Source organism: Crocuta crocuta, unplaced genomic scaffold (assembly GCF_008692635.1).
Source record: "Crocuta crocuta isolate KB4526 unplaced genomic scaffold, BGI_CrCroc_1.0 scaffold80, whole genome shotgun sequence".
Classification (NCBI taxonomy): domain Eukaryota; kingdom Metazoa; phylum Chordata; class Mammalia; order Carnivora; family Hyaenidae; genus Crocuta; species Crocuta crocuta.
This window is the reverse complement of record NW_027527559.1, coordinates 2114993-2132072: the sequence shown is the minus strand read 5'-3', so window position 1 is coordinate 2132072 and position 17080 is coordinate 2114993. Positions and strand designations below refer to the sequence as shown.

The following is a 17080-nucleotide window of genomic DNA, read 5'->3' as shown; positions in this document are numbered from 1 at the left end:
CCGTCGGGAAGGGGGGCACGTGCGGGAACGCGGGGCACGAACACCCCGCCGACTAGTAACAAAACGGCAGCAGCCGGGGCACCCGCGAGCCTCCGAGCGCTGATCGCGTCTCCGCTCACCGGCTCACAGTTGAGGAGTTCGAGCCCTACATCGGGCTCTTTGCGGGCAGCACGGGGCCTGCCTGGGAGGCTCTGCCTCCCCTCCCTCCTCACTGCCCTTGCCCTGTCCGTGCCGCGCGCTCTCTAAATCAGTCAATCAATCAATTAAAAAGCCTCGTTTGTAAATGATCGCTGCAGCTGGGTCACGGGGTTTGTTATCCTCATCCTAAAACATTTCGTAACGTCTCATCTTACTATTTGGGGAAGTTGGCTTTCTACTGCTCTGCTTCAAAACAGCATATTGCCACGTTTTAAAACAAAACTATTATTATTTTTTGCAGAGTGCGTACGGTCCGTACTCCCCGGACGAGTGCATATCCTTGCCCGTTTACACCAGCGCCGAGCGGGACCGCGTGGTGACCAACGTGGCCGTTCCGTGCGGGGGCAGCCGGGACCCGTGGGTGCAGTGCGGGGCGGCGCTGTTTCTCAGAAACCAGTAGGCTGGTGACGGCGAAAGCTGCGGCAGCAGAGAAGCATTGGCTCCTTTAATCTTTAAATAAACATGTAATCAGTCTGCACTTAAAATGTTAAAAACGTTATCACCTAGCCTCGTACCTTATGTTACCATCTCACTGGGTTTAGTGGCTCAAGACAGACCACACAACTTTACAGTAATAATTCAATGGAATTCATGTTAAATGGAGTATTCCCTTTATAACATTAAATATTTTTGTGATGCAGTTCAGGTTTCCGATGGCTCAAGATATTAATGTATGTAAGAGGTTGAAAATGGTGTATTTAAGGAATCAGTAATTAATATTTTGGCTACTTTGGGTCTCCTAATTTGTGTTAATAAAATATAAGACCATTTTGTTCAGTCATCTGTGGTTTTTAGATACATAGATGTTCTCTTTATAAGTCGTTAAAAATATGTTCCATTTTAGTGAAAACGTACAGCATCTCAGAGTAATCCAGAAGAAACCGAGCCTGACGCACAGAAAGCAGGAGGAGGGTTTTACAAATGGAATAAGCAAACAGTGAGAAGTTGTAACCTTCACGTATGTGACTCTTTACCATCTGTTTCTACTGAACAGTAAATTTCTACCATGTCTGGAGGCTTAAATAAATACATTTTATGGTGTAATCTTAAGAGTTTCTGAGTGATTTGAATTGAATTCAGAAATCTTAACTACTTTTAATTACATTACCGTTTGTATGGGCCGATCAGGAGAGGAAGCCCGGGCTGTACACCCAGGAGGTCACGCTAGCGGAGGATGCAGGGGAGAGGACTGTGAAGGTAGGAGAGCCCCAGCGGGTGGGCTGCGGGGGTGGGGGTCCCACTGCTGAGGTCTGCCCGCCTGGTGTAGGTCACCCAGGGGTCCCTGGTTTTCTGCGGCCACGGCAGCAGGATCCCCTGTGGGATGGGCGGACCCCCTCCCCCAGCAGTGAGGAGGGAGGAGGGAGGAGGGAGGGGCTTCCTGGAGCAGGGAGTCNCCGGCAGCCCCGACCCCAGGGCAGGCCCTCCCCTCCCGCGCCGCCTCTGACTCCGTCCACGTCCTGCTCGTGGTCACGCGATCCCCGCAGGAACCGCATGTGTCGCCCTGAGCGGGTGCCAGAGACGAGCTCTGTGCGCCGTGAGCCCCGTTACCTTNAGGCGCTGGGGTCCCGCCCTGGACGCGCACCCCCAGGGGCACCGCGGCCCCTCCCCCCGCCGCACCCTCGCCTCCACGGCCGTGTCCCCAAGGCCGAGAGCAAAGGACGGCTCTGCGTGCCGAGTGACAGCGGTCGCCAGCCCCGCGTGACCCCGGGGCGGAGGGGACGGACTCTCCTCCGAAGGACGACGAACAACACGCAGAGAAGCCGAGGCGTCAGCCCCCCCACCCCGCCCCCCGTCCACGGTGTCGAGACCCCGGCCAGCGCCACAGCCGGGCGGGTGGAAGCGCAAAGGCCCCGAGGAGCGTGTGTCCAGCGGGAGACGGCGCCGCACACTTCCTGCCGCCCGCCTGCAAACGCGTGCGGATCGCCGTGTAAAGAGCAGAAGCGCAGCCGCGTTGTTTCTAATGAGACGGACAGACCCCCCCCCCCAGGCTCCCCTCCAGGCACCCCCCTCGGAGGCAGCCGTGGGGCCCTGTGGATGGAGCCCCTGAAACCCCAGGGGNCCTTGCTCACGTCGCGACTCAACACATGTTTACACCTGCTTCCACTTATTCCTCAGATCTGTCCCCGAATTGTTTTCGATCGTGTCCCCACGTCAAAGCCACCCTCAGAGAGTGTTGTTCACCAGTAGAGATAGTAGAAGACTGCAGAGCTCTTGAGGAAAGCGCAGAGACTGCTTCCAGAAACATCTGAGGTCGTTACCAGCGGTGACCCTACGTGATCACTTTGAAAAACACTACTTAACGCGTGGCCCTTGAATGAAAAGACTTTGGGAATGAAACGGATATTAGAAATTGGTTGAAGTTTTATCTTCTCCTTTATCCTCATAGCTTCCTAAGTGCTTTACCGACCCTTGCACAGTAGGAGGAAGATTCATTCTCCGTTTCATGGAAGACATGGATGTTGTGCTGGGCCATCAGGAACCGACCTTACAAGAGGAAAGGATTCCTGCCGGGGCCGAGAAGCTCAGGCAAGGCGCCGCCGTCGTGTGCGTGGGCCCTTCCAGCCAGCGGCACCGGGGGTTTCTCCCTGCGGAAGTGGGCGCACGCACGTAGCTGGTCGCTGGTGGCGACAAGGAAAACCCAGGAGGGGGGGTCAGGGAGGACAGCCTGTTGAGCGAGGTCCTCCGCGCACACGGATATCTCCCTGTATGGACACATGCCGATCAACGTTTGGGGTTTACAAAATGGGAAAACAAGTGTCCACCGAAGTACTGTGCTACAACCGTTACCAATTCTGAGTATTCTGTGCCTCGTTTGCCTTCCGCTTGTTTCCGGTTCCTGAGAACCGCCGCTAAAAGGATCGAGTCGATAGAAGGTCAGAAGGTAAAAGCAGAGATGGGAAGGAGTTTGTCAGGAGTCAGCACAATGGATGGACTCCTTGTTTTCTTAGGTAGCGGCTAGCAAGGTGGGGGTAGAGAATAAGACAGGGTTAGTGCTGTACAGGAAGACACAAGGCAATGAATCAAATATATTTACGCTGCCATCTGATACCATGATACTGCTCCGGCTTATTTATTAAAGCCAACACCACCTATGTGAGTTTGGAAGCTGGCTTTGTAGCTACTCGAAATCAAAAATGGTTATGAAAATAGGGGTTTATCTGAACAGAGCAAACTCTGCTGTGGTGGTAACATTCTTAGCAATGCTGCTAACTGGTCTGTACTTTATTTATTTTGTTATTTAGAAATAGGCTTTTTAATGTTTATTTTTGAGACCAATATGAGTGGGGGACGGGCAGAGAGAGAGAGAGGGAGATGAAGGATCTGAAGCAGGCTCCAGGCTCCAAGCTGTCAGCACAGAGACTGTTGTGGGGCTGGAACCCACAAACCAAGAGATCATGACCTGAGGTGAGGTCAAACGCTTCACTGCCTGAGCCAGGTGCCCACCCCCAGCCTCCCCCCGCCCCCACCATGGTCTGTACTTGAGACTTGAGAGATACTTCCCTGCATAGAAGGCACGGCTCTGAGTCAGACGCTACTGCCCATCTCCTGGTACCCTTCCCCCTGTGGCCAGAACACTGTGGTGTTTAGCTGGGCAGGTGGATACTCAGAACAGAACTATGGCCCTTCCTCTCCCTTCTGTTCGACTGGAACCTTGTGACTCGCTTTTGGCCAGAGGACTGTGAATGCAGATGCCATGTGGTAGCCTCCAGGACCTTCCTCACAGGACACGGCCTCGCTTCTGCTGCCAGGACAGGGACCATGGGTTTGCAGCCACAGAGGATGGAGACGCCGAGGAGGGAAGCCGGGACTTGAGGGGCACGGACGCCCTGGACCATTTAGCTGCAGACTTCGTTTGTGCGAAAGAGATTCAGCACCCCTAGAGGAGAATTCTGTGCTCTCACAGTTCAAACAAAACACTAGTTGTTAAAAATTAAAGTCATTTAGGGATAAAAATGTAAACCTAAAAATTACCATATGTAAAGTTAGCCTTTCACATTCTGAGCTAATTCCCTTCCGTTTTCCTTTATTTGCAAGCTCTCTAGTTTGTCTGTAGCAGGTGTCATTACAGAAGTTAATTTACTCAACTTTTTATAACCTCAACTATAAGTATGTTGAGATTTGACTAGAATTTGCACTTGATTAGATTATTTTGGAGCCTGGCGAAGATGGCATTGTACCTTGGCAGACAGCTACACCCAGATACACATGTAACCCCCGCGTTTAAGATCCATACTCAGTTTATTTTTGTGTATGGTGTGAGAGAATGATCTAGTTTCATTCTTCTGCATGTTGCTGTCCGGTTCTCCCAGCACCATCTGTTAAAGAGGCTGTCTTTTTCCCATTGGATACTCTTTCCTGCTTTGTCAAAGATCAGTTGGCTGTATACTTTTGGGTCCAGCTCTGAGTTCTCAATTCTGTTCCATTGGTCTATGTGTCTGTTTTTGTGCCAAGACCATACTGTCTTGATGAAGACAGCTTTGTAGTAGAGGCTAAAGTCAGGGATGGTGATGCCTCCCGTTTTGGTTTTCTTCTTCAGTATTACTTTAGCTATTCGGGGTCTTTTGTGTTTCCATACAGATTTTAAGATAGTTTGTTCTAGTTTTGAGAAGTATGCTGGTGCAATTTTGATTTTTTTAATGTTTTACTTATTTCTAGGAGAGAGAGAGACAGCGTGAGCAGGGGAGGGTCAGAGAGAGAGGGAGTCACAGACTGAAACAGGCTCCAGGCTCCGAGCTGGCAGTCAGCACAGAGCCCGACGCGGGGCTCGAATCCACGAACCACGAGATCATGACCTGAGCCGAAGTCGGACGTGTAACCGACTAGGCCACCCAGACGCCCCTGGTGCAATTTTGATTGGAATTGCATTGAATGTATAGATCGCTTTGGGTAGTAATGGCATTTTAACTATACTTATTCTTCCAATCCATGAGCATGGAATGTTTTTCCATTTCTCTGTGTCTTCTTCAATTTCCTGCATAAGCTTTCTATAGTTTTCTATAGTTTTCATCATACAGATAAAGGACCTGAACGTGAGACAGGAAACCATCCAAACCCTAGAGGAGAAAGCAGGAAACAACCTCCTTGATCTCTACCACAGCAACTTCTTACTTGACCCATCCCCAAAAGCAAGGGAATCAAGAGCAAAAATGAACTATTGGCACCTCATCAAGATTANACCGGTCACTGAGGAGGCCTCCAGGCGTGAGTGGCCTGAGTCCCGGCCTGCAGGACACCAGGCTCCCAGCCGTCACCGGCCCTGCCACTTTTACCAAGAGCCTGCTGTGTTGGAGCGCAGGCTTCGTGCCTGTGAAGTGCGGGTCGTTGTGCAGGCTGGGAGGTCTGACTCGAAAAGCCCCCGCACCGGCCGTGAGGACACCGTAGGGACCAGAACGGAGTCAAGGTGCCGTCTGTTTCCTGGGGACTGGACATGGATTTAACAATGCTAAAATAAAACATAAACCACAGTTGTATACAAAGCACTAATTCACTGTTGAGAAATAAAAATTAAGCTGGGAATGATCCCATCATAATATTTCCCAGTTTTACAGTACGTGTGACTGTTTCTCCTGTTAAAGGCCCACTTTGTTTTCACGAGGTGAAGCACAGTCGGCCGCCTTTCCTAGAATTGTATTCAAACCCGGGGACTGTGTGTGGCACCTCGTCACAGCAGTGACCCCAAGGCTCAGCTGGGACTGGCCACCCACCAGGCTCTGCTCCAGACAGACGGACGGACGCTGCATTCATTATGACGCCCGTTCCACTCGGGCAGCAGTGGGACCGATGAGGTGAGTCCCTGGCTGATAACCCCTAACGCATCGGGGAGGAAACCCTCAGCCCCCCTCCCCCCGTGAGGAGGGGCAGCCAAGCTGGATCCTCCCACGTTACTGTCGCGGATGGAGGGCACTGAAAGGAGGGGCCCGGGCCACCCTTCCTCCTCTTGACAAGCCTTTGCTGCAGCACAGTTGCTGGCGGGAAGTAAAATGGGTGGGCCGAGCCCGTCCAAATACTCGTTACCTGACCTGCTTTCATTGAAACGTCACCTCTGTGATGAAACTCAGGGGGCCACCGGGCGGCGGGGGGGGGCGCTTTCCAGCCCAAGCTGCCCTTTCTGCCACTTGGGGCGCCCTCCCCGTGCACAGGGTTGTTCTGGGTCACAGGTGTAGGGTGTTCTTTACTAGTTTTGCAGCCTTTCTGTAAGTTTAAAATTATTTCCAATGAAAATATTTAAGACCTCAGCTCATCGACTCCGTCCCACGGAACGTCACCTCCCCTCTGTCTCTGGCTGGTTCCCACCGTGTCACCAGCAGCCCAGCTCTCAGAAGGGTATGATTCCAACTCTAAAACAATGTCATCAGGTTGCCCCCAGACAGAGCCACGGGACCCTCTTATGCAAATGAGCTCCTTACATTTTGGACAAGGGCTTTGCCAAATATGGGGGGGGAGGGAGGCAAAAAGAAAATGAGACACATACAAACTTGAGAGAAAGAAAGAAAGGTGCTTAGAAAACGGAGGTTTCAGACCCAAAGCATCGACACGACTTCCGTCATAACCACCTGAGCAGCCTAACTATAAAGGCTCTCCAGTCATACATACGAAGTTTGGAGATACGACACAATTAAAGCAACAATTTACAAGATGCTTTGAAAGTTTCAACTTTTTCTCTCCAGAGGGAACAAACCCTCCCCTCCAAAAAAGTCGGTAAGAAATTTATTTTAGCATTAGCGGGAATGGAAACGTCAGTGAGATCCAGGTAAAATCCCTGTCATCGCACCACTTAACACAAGGGTCTCAGCTGGTTTGTTGTCCTTCCGGGTTGTAGTCCAGGGACAAGGTCTGGTAAGATCTAAGCACAATGCCCCCCCCCCAGATGTTTTTATTACAGAGCTTCGAATAGTCCTTATTTCTCCAAATGTTCAGTGGGCAAGCAGTGAGCGTTAGCAAGGATCCTGGGGACCCTAAGCGAGAAGAGAGGCGTGACTTGTAGACGGTATGAAACAAGGGACCCGGACCACGCTGGACGAAGACCACACCGGGACGTAGTCGGACAGCAGAGTTAGCGACATGCCAGGTGGACTGCAGGAAGGAAGAGGAAAAGGTAGAGGGGAAGCATGTGTCCGTGGCAGGGATGAGGGACATCAGTGACAGGGGACATCTGAGCCCATGAAAGTCTGCCGTGTGGATGAAGTGGGGTGCGTGTTGGGATGGGGGTGCTGGGGGCAGTGGGGACAGGCACACGGCATTCCGGCACCTATGCAACGGGAGGCAGGAGAGTCCCACACAGTGTCCCCTCGTGAGACACCTTCTGCTAGTCCCTGTGTCTTCATGAGATCCGACGCCCACCTGTGCGTTCGTCACTGCCGACGTGCTGTCTGTGGTTTATGATGTGCTTCTCCCCCAGACTGGAGACCCCGTGAGAACCAGGATTCGCTGTCCTATGTGCCGTTCCGCCCCCGCGGCTGGAGCAGGTTAGCGTGGGACAAATACTTGTGGAACGGCTCCGAGCGTGCATTCAAACGTGAGCGAGTGACTGCATGCATGGATGAATGAATGACGTGTTCCAGAAGGACGGAAGGTCCGAGAAGGAGGAGAGAGCCCTGAGGTATGGCCGTGGCGTGAGGGACGGGGATGAGGAACAAACAGCTTTGGAAGGTATTTTAAGGAAGAATTAACACACCCTGACGACTGCTCTGCCGGGTCTGCAGGAAGGTCGAGTTTGTAGCGTGGGTCATGGGTGCCATTTCTGCCTGAGACAGAGCAGAGGACCGACAGGTCAGGTCCGAGGGAGTCGGTGACTCTTCAGGAAGCTGGTGTAAGAGGAGCCACAGAAAGACAAAGACCCCGACACACGGAGAACAGACTGCGGGGGGCCAGAGGGATGGGGTGGGGGATGGGCAGGATGGGGAGGGGAGGGGTGAGGGAGGAGGCCACAGGGACGGGAGGCACGGGGGACAGGTGGTGTTGCAACAGCGCTGTACGGGGACAGGTGGTGTTCCGCTGTGGTGAGCACGGCACCCCCAGAATGAACTTGTCCGGTCATCAGTTGTACACCTGCCATGGGTGTCACACTGCGTGTCCAGCACACTCGGGGGAATAAGAGTGAGGGGCAGCGGAGGAGGTGGGGCCACGGGGGGGCGCGGAGAAGGCCAGCCTGTTGCGTAGACTCGCCCGCAGGCTCAGATGGGCCGCGGCTTCCGTGCGAGGTGGGGGTCCCAGCCCAGCCCCGACCGCCGGCTCCCCGGGAGTCTTCAGTGAACTTCTCGGGTTATTTTCACGACTGTCGCTGCGGTACAGGCATCAGGGAGCCCAAGGCAGAGACGATCGTCAGGGAAGAAGCAGGCGTCATGTTCAGATCCCGCAGAAAAGCTGTAGAACATCAGGGTGCAAGCTGACCACAGGATTTTGCAGTGGAGACATTACCAGAGGCCTCAGGGAGGGGAATTGGGTCCATGCATGTAAGTGCTGGACTGTGCTCTAGATCACAGCCCGCCTTCTCTCCTGAAGGAACAAATGTGAGGGTGAAAATTGAAGACTTAAAAATCTAAGCTTTTGTGCTTTTTAGAAATTTCCTTGCTTTCGTTCTTCCTGTGTGGTGTCCCTGTCTCCCCTGGGAAGCGGCAAGCCCTGGCCGCCAGCTCTTTACGCGTCTCAGGGTAACCTACAAAAAAACCACTCCTGCAAATCTCTTCTTCTTTCTTTTCGTTCCAAGGTAAGAATTTCTTTGTCTTGAAGGTAACGAATGCCACCAGGTGTTCTGACGCTGGTGTCTCCTTACGGTCTTTCCTGTGGGGCCCGCGTATCAACGTTCAGTTTCTACATGGTGAGTATTTTTTAAGTTTTCTTCAGTTACACTCTTGATACATTTCTCCCATTTGTTCCCTGTTCTCCTTTAGGAAATTCGATGCGTCTGGGGGCTGCTCCCTCATGTGCCATCTCCCAAAAGTTTACCACCCTCTCCGGGAACTGTCGTTTCTCGGCAGTCTGCGTATGTTTAGGGCCTCAGTTCTCTGTCCCATCAACCTGTTTTTGAAACCTCAATTCCACACGCACGGTTCCGACCCGTTTGCGGGGAGCTTCTGCCCACCTAGTGTCACGCGGGAGCTGTGCTTCTGTGCTCTGTCCCCGACCACAGGTCACAGGGGTTCCCGTGAGATGAGCGCTTTCCCCCTCCTCTTTCCGGGGAAGGCCTGCCTCCCCGGTGGACCTGGGTGTGATGCGGGTCAGGTCCGTGGACACCCCCCCACCCCCGTCAGCGAGCGTGCTGATGGCTCTGATGACCTGGCGCCCGGGCAGGGCCCCTCAAGTNACCTGCTCGCCCCTCCCCCGAGGGGTGCGGCCGCACCCCTGCAGGAACCAGCACCTCCTCCTTACGGTCACAGGCGCTGCGGCCCGTCCAGGGCCACCTGCAGGGCAGCTCTCAGACCGCCCCTGTGGCCGCAGCCCGGGCGTCCTGACAAGGTCTGCAGCAGGCCAGGGACCCGGAGTTGTGGCTGAGAGCCCTTCCCTCCAGCCCCGCGTCCGCCCGCCGGCCCTGGGCTTCCTGCAGGCTTGTTCTCACAGCGACTTTGGGGGGTTTTCACCGGGGTCGTCTGTGTTAAGAAATTTGAGGAGCCGCTCTGTTGTCTCCCCCGGAGATCGACCCTGAGGTTGGAGCTGAGTCACCGGTCCCACAGCTCTGTCCCGTCTGTGGCCAGGAAGCACGCGACGCGGCTGACCCTTGCCCGGGTGGCCCAGCCTGCACCCTTCCTCGCGCGCCCTGGGGAAGCCGCGCGGTCCCTCGTGGGGGAGGGCTCTCCCCGGAGAGGAGGGTCCTAAGGGCAGATACCAAACGACTGATTGCGTGAGGGAGGATTGAGTCCGGCTTGTGTCACGTCCCTCAGTGAATCGGGCTCGGGGTCCCCCGCCCCCCACCTTCAGCGGCCTCGGGGCTGTTCCCCGCGCGGGGGGCCCGGCCCGGCCACTTGCTCTGACGAAGGAACCCAGCAGGAGAGCTCGTGCCCTCCTGAGACGAGGCCTTCGGAGAACGCGCAGCTCGCCTTCCTCCTGCTCTGGGGGTTGCTGCGTCCCCGCGGCCAGAACGGGCGAAGCCAGAGGGCACAGCGAGTGTGGGCTCGGCCCGCGGAGCCGCCTGCCCCCCGGGAGCTCAGGCCTGGGCAGGGGCGGCCGCAGCGGGGGGGGGGCCCGGCGATCGTCGGTGCTGTAGCGCCGCTTCGGGGGTGAGGCACCGACCAGGGACTTAGCAGACGGTCCCCGGTTCCAGGGCCTGGGGCAGAGCTTTGCTTCCACTTTCCAGGGGTGCGGGGACGCGGGGACAGGGGTGACGCAGGGCGGGGGCTCCACCCTCACCACCAGCTTTAGGCGCACCTGTCAGCACCACGACACGGGGCGTTCCAGTCACCATGTGACCCTGGGGGACCCGGACATCCGGACCGGAGCGTCGGGAGTGGCCTGGGGAGCGGTGGGCTGGCAGAGCAGGAAGGCGGTCGGTGACCCCCCGCCCGGTGCAAGGCTTCCCTTCCGGTGGTAAAAACGGCGTGGCTGGTAGTAGTGGTGATAGTTGCACAAGTCTGTGAACCTAGGAAAACCCACTCAAGTGTTTAAATTGGAGAGTCTTGTGGTTTGCAAATTATGTATCAATAAAATGGTTAAAAATGCATCACGGACGTTTCACAGGTCATTACTGACGAAGTCGTGCAGTGTTGTTGGAAAATAACATTCTAGAGTCTGCATCTGCTGGAATGACTTTAGCATTAGGGGGATGGATGGGTTTTGCCGCTAACATTACTGTGGGTATGTTTGTACGGCTCCGAGCCAGGTCACACCTCGCGCTGTTGGGCCACATTACCTGTACCTGTGTCATTGTAGGAGACGCTGCCAGGTTCATTTATGGAAAAGAGCAATTCGGCCTCATGGCAGACCAGCAATTTGATGCATTTTGACAAACGCATACATCCATTCGAGCACAGAGCAGTCAAGACAGAGAACATTTACCTCATTCCAGAAAGTTCTGCACGGTGCCTCCCACTCAAGTGAGGCCTGGTCTCAAACATGCGAGTGGACAGAGGCTCTTCCGTGGTCTTTGGTCTGGCTGTGCCTCGGCCTTGCTCCCCAGCCACGGGCCAGGCTCCGTCACCGCCCCTTCCTGCTTCCCTCCTCGCCCTGCGTGACCCCCGCTGGACCGTAGACACACGTGTGCCCTCCGTGCCCCGAGCTCCGTGAGGAGCCCCACGTCCGCCGCCTGCCTCGGGCTCAGGCCAGGCGCCACGTTCCGGAGCGTGGGGTTGGAGCCCCCCCCCGCCCCCCGGCCGTCCGCAGGGGCCGGGCAGCCGGACCCTCTGCTTTTGGGTCAGGACCGTTCTGTTCCAGGCTGGAGGCCAGGGGGCCGCCACCCGGGCCGTGAGGGCAGGGAAACTTCTCCGCAGAAATCTGACCGGGAAAAGGGGACGATGGGCTCCATTTGCGTGTCCCCGGGGGAGTCTTTAAGCGTGGAGACAATGGAACAGGAGCTTCTGTGGACAGACGGGGGCAGGCCCCTGCTTCAGGAGTTAGCCGCAGAGGCAAGGAGGAAGTGGGTTTGTTGTTGTTTTTCTAATAGTTTATTGTCAAGTTGGTTTCCATATAACACCCGGTGCTCATCCCCACAAGTGCCATCCTCCGTGCCCATCACCCCCCTTCCCCTACCCCCCATACCCATCAGTCCTCAGTTTGTTCTCAGCCCTCAAGAGTCTCTCATGGTTTGCCTCCCTCCCTCTCCCCAAATATTTTCCCCCCTTCTCTCCCCCCACGGTCCTAGGGAAGGAGGAACTGTAAACCTAAGAGAAAACTCCAGAAGGCCAGGAGAGGGGAAGACGGGGCCATCCGTGTTCGTGACTCAGGGTAATATTTCCGCACCCACACCGTGGAGCCCCTCCCTGCTCAGGAAGAGGAGCTGTGTGTAGAATGCACAGAAATACCGTGGGCTCATCTCAATATTAACAAAATGCCTATAGATTTTGTAAGGATTCTCCCTCATCCCTGAATCCCTGAAATCCTGTGCTCACACCAGAGCCTGTGCAGGATTCCTGTATGTTTAGAGCCTCTCACTGAAGCTTGGCTACCTTAGCAGCTTTAATGCCGAATATGTGACAGATTGCACCTCACCCTTCCCTTTGGGGATGATCCCCGACGGGCCTCCGTCAACACTTATGCACCTTAAATACTCTGGAAAACAGTCACTGGGTGAGCAAAGAGCAGGACTTCTCATTGGTTCTCAACATTTAAGTTCTTGTACCAAACCTAAGATGTCTGCCCCATCCCTGTTATTTTAAGTTCATAAAGCAGTTAAATATCGTGGCTAAAAACAAAGCCAAGCAAAGCCAAGTTTAGAGTGTCCATTTTCAAACGATGTCCTCATGGTTTGGGGGCCTCATTCTAAGCAGATGCCCCAACAAACCCAACAGCTGCTCTCTTGAGACTCAGTGGATTATTAAGTAAGCCGTCCACTCACGGGTATGCTTTTTATAGCTTATTTTTTAGATTTAACCCAAACTAGGTTAAATTTTTTTTCACACTGCCTAACCTCCATGTATTTGTGGTCTTTCCAAATTTTTCTTCTTGTTGAAATTCAGACATTGGCCCTTAGCTGATAAGCATTTTGAGCTATCACATGGTTGGCTTTTTTTAAACAGTTATCTTGGTATTTCAGTGTCTTTTACCCTTATTTTATGAAAATAAGCATACAGTGGGGGGAGGTGAGTGCTAACATTGGCCTTAAACAGCACGGTACTTATAGACTCCGCCTAATTGAGATAATCACTCCATGAGCTGAAGCAGTGACTTTTTAGCCTCAATTAGATGCTTAATGAATTAAGCTGGTTGACTCTATTAATTATGAAGAAAAGGGAACAAAGTTAAAATCTAGAAATAAGTGAAATGATGGAAGTGCATGTTGAAGACTGTTTCTAAAAGGCAAGTAACTATGAAGACTTTTTTCATGTTTTAGTTTCATGAGAATAGCCTACACAGAGTTCTTGGACTCTCAACAAGTCACATTTTAGGTTAATTTTACAGACATTATAAATAACAAAAACAAAGTTGCTCTCTGTCTTTCTCTTTAAAAGGGAGTCTAATGATTCACAGCCTAACCTGTGCACTTGGTATAGAGCATCACTTTAAGTGTTTTAACATTTTTTCTTAGAGAGAGCTCACGCACAAGCAGACGAAGGGCAGAGGGCTCTTCACGGCTACACAGCAGGCTCCACACTGTCTGCACAGAGCCCAACGTGGGGCTTCATCTCACAACCATGAGGATTATTATCTGAGCTGAAATCGTGAGTCAGATGCTTAACCAACTGAGCCTTCCAGGCACCCCTTAAGGTAAATCAATAGGGTAAGTGGAATCAAATGGCCTCCCTACTGTGGTGGGCCACATCCAATCAGTTGAAGGCACACTAGAAAAAAAGGCTGACTCCGCCCCAAAGAGGAGAGAGTTTCCCTCTGCCTACCTGCCCCACCCCAGGACATCAGCTTTCTCCTGCCTTCACACTGGTACTGAAACATCGACTCTTCTCCAACCTCCAGCTGGTGGCCTTCCCACCGGAACCTTCCCAGGTGGTCTCCTCGGTCTCCGGCTGGACTGGCGCTCTTGAGACTGTCAGCGTCCATAACTGCCTGAGCCGATTCCTTCTAATAAACCTCGGTCCTTCTGGACAGCCCAGTGCGCTAACTCCGACACACAGACACTTGTTTGCTCAGAAGCAGTCTACAGATCCACGCCCTGAAAATGACCACAGTCACTTTATTTGCACTGGAAATCCTCCCGAAAGCCGGGGCCCCTCCCCTGCCACCGCACCCACCGTGCTGAGCACCGCTGCTAGCTTGTCGTCGGCCACGAAAAATAACCCACGTGACTTCCACACGTCAAGAAACTCTCTACTTTTATCATGACATCACAGAGAGCAGTGCGTCACTGGACCCACAGAAGGCGGGCTGAAGTCAGCGCGCTCATCTTTGAATCAGTAAGTCTTCGGGTGGGAGTTCCTACCCGGTGACATCTGACGTGATATCTGGGTAGTGTCAGAATGGGCTCCAGGACACCCCCCGGGGTGAGGGCCTTGCCTGGTGGTGTGGGGAGCCCTCCCCCAGCACGCACACGTTGGAAATGGGTCACGGCACTCTGAGCACACTACACCAATGGGTATGGGGCTAGTGTGCAATAAACACTTCATTTTTTATTTCAGAGATTTATTGGCACGAAACTCGTAGTGCTCTACATAAGCACTCAACACAGATCTAATGAACCTGAGAAAGATCTTCCTGACTCTGAGGTAAGCGGCCTAAAAACCACACTGAGAAACTGCATAGCTGCTAATTCGTACAGATTAGGGCGTGTTGAGCTATTTCATCTAGAAGTTAATGGCGACCAGCAGTGGTCACTTCAAGGTCACAGAGCACCTCTTACATAATAACTGATACAACTGGATTGAATAGGTTTCAATTTCATTTTTTATGAGTTACAAATTGTAGAAAATTAGAAACTAGAGTTTGCTTGGAAGGAATCTCTCTAAAACATAATGTTCCTGAGTGTCCGGTTCTTAAATCTCTCTGGATAAAATGGGGTTTGCTCAGGAAGTTTCTCTGCTCGTCTGAATCTGCTCACCAACAGCTCTTCGGTATAAATGAAAAAGTTATTCCTAAATCATAAAAAAGCCACTTGAGTTTTGTAGGACTGTGATGAAGGCCAGAGCTGCACCACACACCCAAACTCAGTGTATTAGTCCCGTCTCCCAGGATTCAGCACCCAGTGGAAGAGACAGGTGATCAACCTAGAATCTAGGACATGGTCCACAGGGTCTTATCGGTATTTCCTAAAGCGTGTCAGGGAGGCTGATTAATTAACCTGCGTTTGCAAGCCAGGCATGGACTAGGAGTGATTATCCTTGACAATGTGCATAAAGATAGCAAAACGAAACCTAGTTTTTCCATCTGCCCCATGTGAGAAGCAGCTCGAACGGAGCCCGTTTTCATTATGATAGTGTGCACTGTCTCCCCTCCCGTTTAATCCTTCAGATTTACTCAGGCATAAAGGGAATTTGCAAATGTGCAGGATCTATAAATTCCTTATTCGTGTTCTTTCACCTCTTGTTTGTACTTCAGATCATTCAGTAAATGAATTTAATTTAAAAAGTTTGACGGTCGTCACTAAACAATTCAAATATCAATTACATGGAAATGGAATCCTCTTTGGTGAGTAAATAAGACCAATATTTAAGCATTTTATGACCTTGCAAATCCCAAGGCTTGAGTGTTGCAGTGATTCATTGTCAAGTGGCAAAAAATTCATTATCTTCAATTACATAAGATAACGCACATTAAATGGAGCAGAAGATCTAGAGATGGGTAATGAAATCATCTCTTTTCCCATCTAAATACTTGGAGAGAATTTCCTAATGCCTTGCCAATGGGATTTTTTTGCCTACTTAAAAATGCATAGTTAAATGGAACACAATTATGGATTGGAAATCATTGACTAAGCCACAATTACCACATGAAGCTTAGATAATGCACGGAATCTGAAAGAGACATACTTTATCCTGTAGATCTACCAAAGATGGTATTTTCCAGTGGTTTCAATTTCCTTATTACTCTCTATGACAATCTCATTTCCCTTCTTAATTCTAATTCCTTCACCAAATCTTAGGAACATTAACCAAAGAACTACTAGCTCAGATCATTGGTCAATAAATCCAAGGCAGGAGGGACACGGTATTTTTTGGTTTAGCAGCCTTTCTGGGAACAAACATGTTTCCAGAAGTAGAGGGTGGGCCAGTAACCCCAGTGGTGGTGGTGTGCGTGTTCGGTGTGCGTGCGTGTGAGAGAGAGAGAGAGAGAATGGGACTGGGAGAGAGAGATGAGCTCAGCCTGCTTCCTTGGGGAGGCTGCAGCGGGCCAGGCACTCCTCGTGTATCCGTGGTGAGCAGGATGTCCCGTCCTCCCAGAATTCAGCGTCCGGTGAAGAGACAGGTGATCAACTAGAATCTAGGACATGGTCCCCAATGTCTTGTCAGTATTTCCTAAAGCCTCTATTTTTTTAATTTATCCCACTTCGTGTCAATACTTGTCTATTTCACAGATGAAATGGTCTTGTGTTTGATTATAAAATGGTGCAGCAAGCCTCACTGCAGATTTTATACAATGTTTTATCTGCACACCGTATCGCCTTTCTAGAATATGGATACTTGTAAGTCCCAGAACACAAATGGCCCTAAACTTTTCAGACAAGAAGTATAGTAGGATCGCATGGCGATGCACACAGTGTTACAGAAGAGGGAAGGGGTGTGCTTCACCCAAATGTGGGGGCGACCCGGGGGGAGGAGCAAAGTGTGCGTCAGACCCGATGATGAGCGGGAGGAGGAGGCACAGTCCATGCAGACGGCCCTCCCTGGTCTAAGTGTGCTGAGGGGAGAGGCGTGGGTCAGTTTCTGATGATCCGTTGCTCCCTGAACCCCCCCCCCCGACGTTTAGTGGCGTCAAACGGCAGTGGTCCTGTGCCGGCGAATGTGCACGCTGGTCGAGGTGGGTTGGGGCTCGCCCGTTGCTCCTCAGGAGGCGTCGGCTGGAGTGGTTCGCCCACAATCCTCACGGGAGGGACGGGGGGNGAAAGCGTATTGCTAACAGGAAAAAAGACTAAAATTAACGTCAGTTGAAATTCATGTTACTTCCACTTTGGCAATTCATCCCCTCCCATTTCCATCCCTGTCTTCCACACAAAAAAGCGGTGGAGGTGAAGAAAGAGGGAAAAGTTGTTTCATCAAGTTTAGGAAAACACTGGAATCTGAGTCCCTTACATCCCTGCAGTAGAACATTCGAGCTCAGGCGGCGGCTGTAGGCGGGGCACCCGGGGCGC

General features: G+C 52.3%; 1 protein-coding gene across 1 annotated transcript in view; it reads left to right on the top strand.

Annotated features, from left to right (window-relative positions):
- The window catches only part of DYNC2H1 (dynein cytoplasmic 2 heavy chain 1), a 301089-nt gene extending 299841 nt beyond the window's left edge, over positions 1-1248 (top strand). Inside the window, exon 90 of the mRNA XM_077770023.1 lies at positions 440-1248. Within this exon, the coding sequence (XP_077626149.1) occupies positions 440-598 (159 nt within the window). The 3' untranslated portion in view covers positions 599-1248. The remainder of the gene's footprint in view (positions 1-439) is intronic.
- The last annotated feature ends 15832 nt before the right edge of the window (positions 1249-17080 follow it).